Source organism: Gossypium arboreum, chromosome 11 (assembly GCF_025698485.1).
Source record: "Gossypium arboreum isolate Shixiya-1 chromosome 11, ASM2569848v2, whole genome shotgun sequence".
NCBI classification, from domain to species: domain Eukaryota; kingdom Viridiplantae; phylum Streptophyta; class Magnoliopsida; order Malvales; family Malvaceae; genus Gossypium; species Gossypium arboreum.
The window spans coordinates 19570195-19572902 of record NC_069080.1 but is presented as its reverse complement, the minus strand read 5'-3'; the positions used below and the strand labels follow the sequence as shown (position 1 = coordinate 19572902).

Below are 2708 nucleotides of genomic sequence, written 5' to 3'. Positions count from 1 at the left end.
GAATAACAAAAAGAAAAAGAAAAGAATAACTAGTATGAAAAGAAACAAGTGTTGCTCTTTAAGATTGAAAAGTCCCTTCCTCGGTTTGAGCAACTTGAACATCATGGGCTATGCTCTTCACTTCCCTCTTGTTTTTGTGTATGGAAGTTCTTAAAATTGTCGAGCTGGTTATTGAATTAGATATTGAGAAGGTGAAACTTGGAATCATTTTCAGGTCTGCAGGTGAATTGGCTCTAAAGCTGTTCAAGGGACAGCAAACAAACTTGAATGTAATAATCTCATCACTATAATTAAGACTTTTTCTCCCAATATCGGTTTCAAATAACATTAATTCAAATTTAAACCGATCTTATGGTGAAGAAACATAATTCTAGGCTTTAGGTATCGATCCAATTGAGGCTTGCAACATGAACTACTGTTGTGAGACACCTCGGAATTTCTTCATATGGAACTTCGACATCTTGGAACGTCCTGCAATGTGGATCATAGACAACAAGTGCTTTATTTCTGTACTGCAGTAAGAGCCCTCCACTCTTCAATAGGCACAGAACCTGGATCCATTCTTTACGCGAATGAAACCTCGGATCATTCGAGGAATGACACTGACAATTTGCCTGTAACATCTTTGGTACGTAAGCTCCAATGCTAAATTGTTTGACCCAAGACTCCTTCACATCATACTCCTTCATCACCCAAATCTCCAGTTCTTCATTATCGTCATCAAAAGAAACTGCCGACAGGCAACCTCGTAGAACAACAAGCTCATGAATTCGCCTGTTCGAAGCAATGAAATTAGGCCTAGGGACCTCCTTGAATTGTTCAGTAGCCAAGTCAAAGGACATAATAAGGTTAGTAGTAGCTCTCCAATGAAGTTTCCCATTGACCAAAACTTGAGATTTTTGCCACACAAAACGGAAAGGAAAGCTTCCCAAATTTCTCCATGTGTTGCTACTAATAGTCAAAATATGAACCTCAACAGAAGATGCTGCAGTCTGAGAGGCTGGACGCATGCCAAATCTAACAACACGACGACGAAAATACAAATGAGTTGTTCTTTTATATGATATCTCGACAACCTTATATTTCTTTGTGGTAGGATCAAAGCCAAATCCTAACACCCCAGCATGATGACTACGCTTCGGTAACTCTACATAATCCCTGGTAAATGGATTATAAATACAGAGTTCAAAGCTTGGGTGAGTGGCACTCAACAATAGCAATCCATTACATGAACTCACCAAATGGAAGCTTAGCAACGGTGGTATGGTAAGCTTCTTTGCTATCACCATCACGTTTTCATCGTTTGGATCGCTCGATAAATCTCCAAAATAAAGCTGGTTTTGGATGCAATGACCCATGATTTGTAAAATGAAGCTTGGATCGTTCTCAACCATGTGTTTGAAATGCTTTTTGAGAAGCAGTTGATCTTGTATGAAGGTACGCCAGGCTCGACATACAGATTTGGATTGAACTAAGCTTAGGAGTGGAAGCCTTGATAGTATCTCAAGTGCAACCTCTTGAGGAAGACGATCCATTTCGCTAATGGGTGTTTTTTTTCTTTCTATAATTTCTTCTTCGTGAAGTAGTGTTGAGAGGTTTAATAGTAGGAGTAGGTTGTCAAATTAAAGATGGCTTCGTGATGGAAACAAAATTGAAATTGATTAGAATATTACACCTTGACATCGGCTAAATCGATGTTAATAACAAATGACAAACAAATAGAAAAGAACAAACAAAAAGAAAAAAGTAACCAAGTATTAGACATGGTAATAAGTAATTTTATACCCACAAGAATGCGGCCAAATTAGCTAAAAACTCCGGTTAAAAAAGAAAAAAAGTTAGAGAATAGATCGATTTTTATGATATTTATTAGAATAGGCCATATTTAGAGAGAGAATATAAAAATTTTGCTGACAAGAAAAAGCACTCAACAAGATGCTTTTTTTATTGTCTGACCAAAAATATCGATATCCTTAAAGAAAGAATCAATACCTTTCGCTATGTATCGATACCATAAAAAAAGTATCAATACCTTTGACCATGTATTGATACCTCTCTTCCTCCTTCATATTTTGGTGCTGTAATCGGTAAGTTGTATGATGGGGAGTCAAAGTATGGTAGAAGGGTCAACGGGAAGTGGCAACAACGGTGGTGGATTTTTGAATTCAGCTTTTAGTTTCATGGGATTCAGTGTTAAACAAATTAGGAATTCAATTCAACTTTTTTATCTTGCCAAAGTCTTTTTCTTTCCAAGCATTTAAAACTTAAAAGGTTCCACAACTAGAAAGAAAACCCAGATGTTGATAATGGTGAGTTTTTTTTCCCCGAGGGAAGGTTTATTTTAGGTTTTGTCTATACTTTTTTAATATGTATTTTTACTTTCTTTCTTCAAAATCTGCTTATTCTAATAAATATCTAGAAATCGACCTATTGTCTCAATTTTTTTTAAACGGCGTTTTTGGTTAAGTTAGTCCAAGAATGCAACATACTCCGACAAATATATATATATATATATATATATATATATAATAATAGAGTAAACTATAAAAATAATCACTTTTGTTTGTTTCAAGTTACATTTTAGTCACTTATGTTATTATTTTGTTACGAAGTGATCACTCTTTCGTTAAGTTCCGTTATCTCCTTAACGATAATCCTACGTGGCAGTCCAACTAGATTTTAAATGCCAACTTAGATTTACTAATGGG

The 2708-nt window shown here is 35.6% G+C and overlaps 1 protein-coding gene across 1 annotated transcript; it reads right to left on the bottom strand.

Moving 5' to 3' along the window:
• Positions 1 to 377: 377 nt before the first annotated feature.
• On the bottom strand, positions 378 to 1535 carry LOC108471638 (F-box protein At3g07870-like). The gene has a single exon (XM_017773227.1). The coding sequence runs from the start codon at positions 1533 to 1535 to the stop codon at positions 378 to 380; it is 1158 nt and encodes a 385-aa protein (XP_017628716.1).
• Between the last annotated feature and the right edge of the window lie 1173 nt (positions 1536 to 2708).

Coding starts and splice junctions, on each gene's coding strand:
- LOC108471638 (XM_017773227.1), bottom strand. CDS start 1,535: ATGGATCGTCTTCCTCAAGAGGTTGCACTTGAGATACTATCAAGGCTT.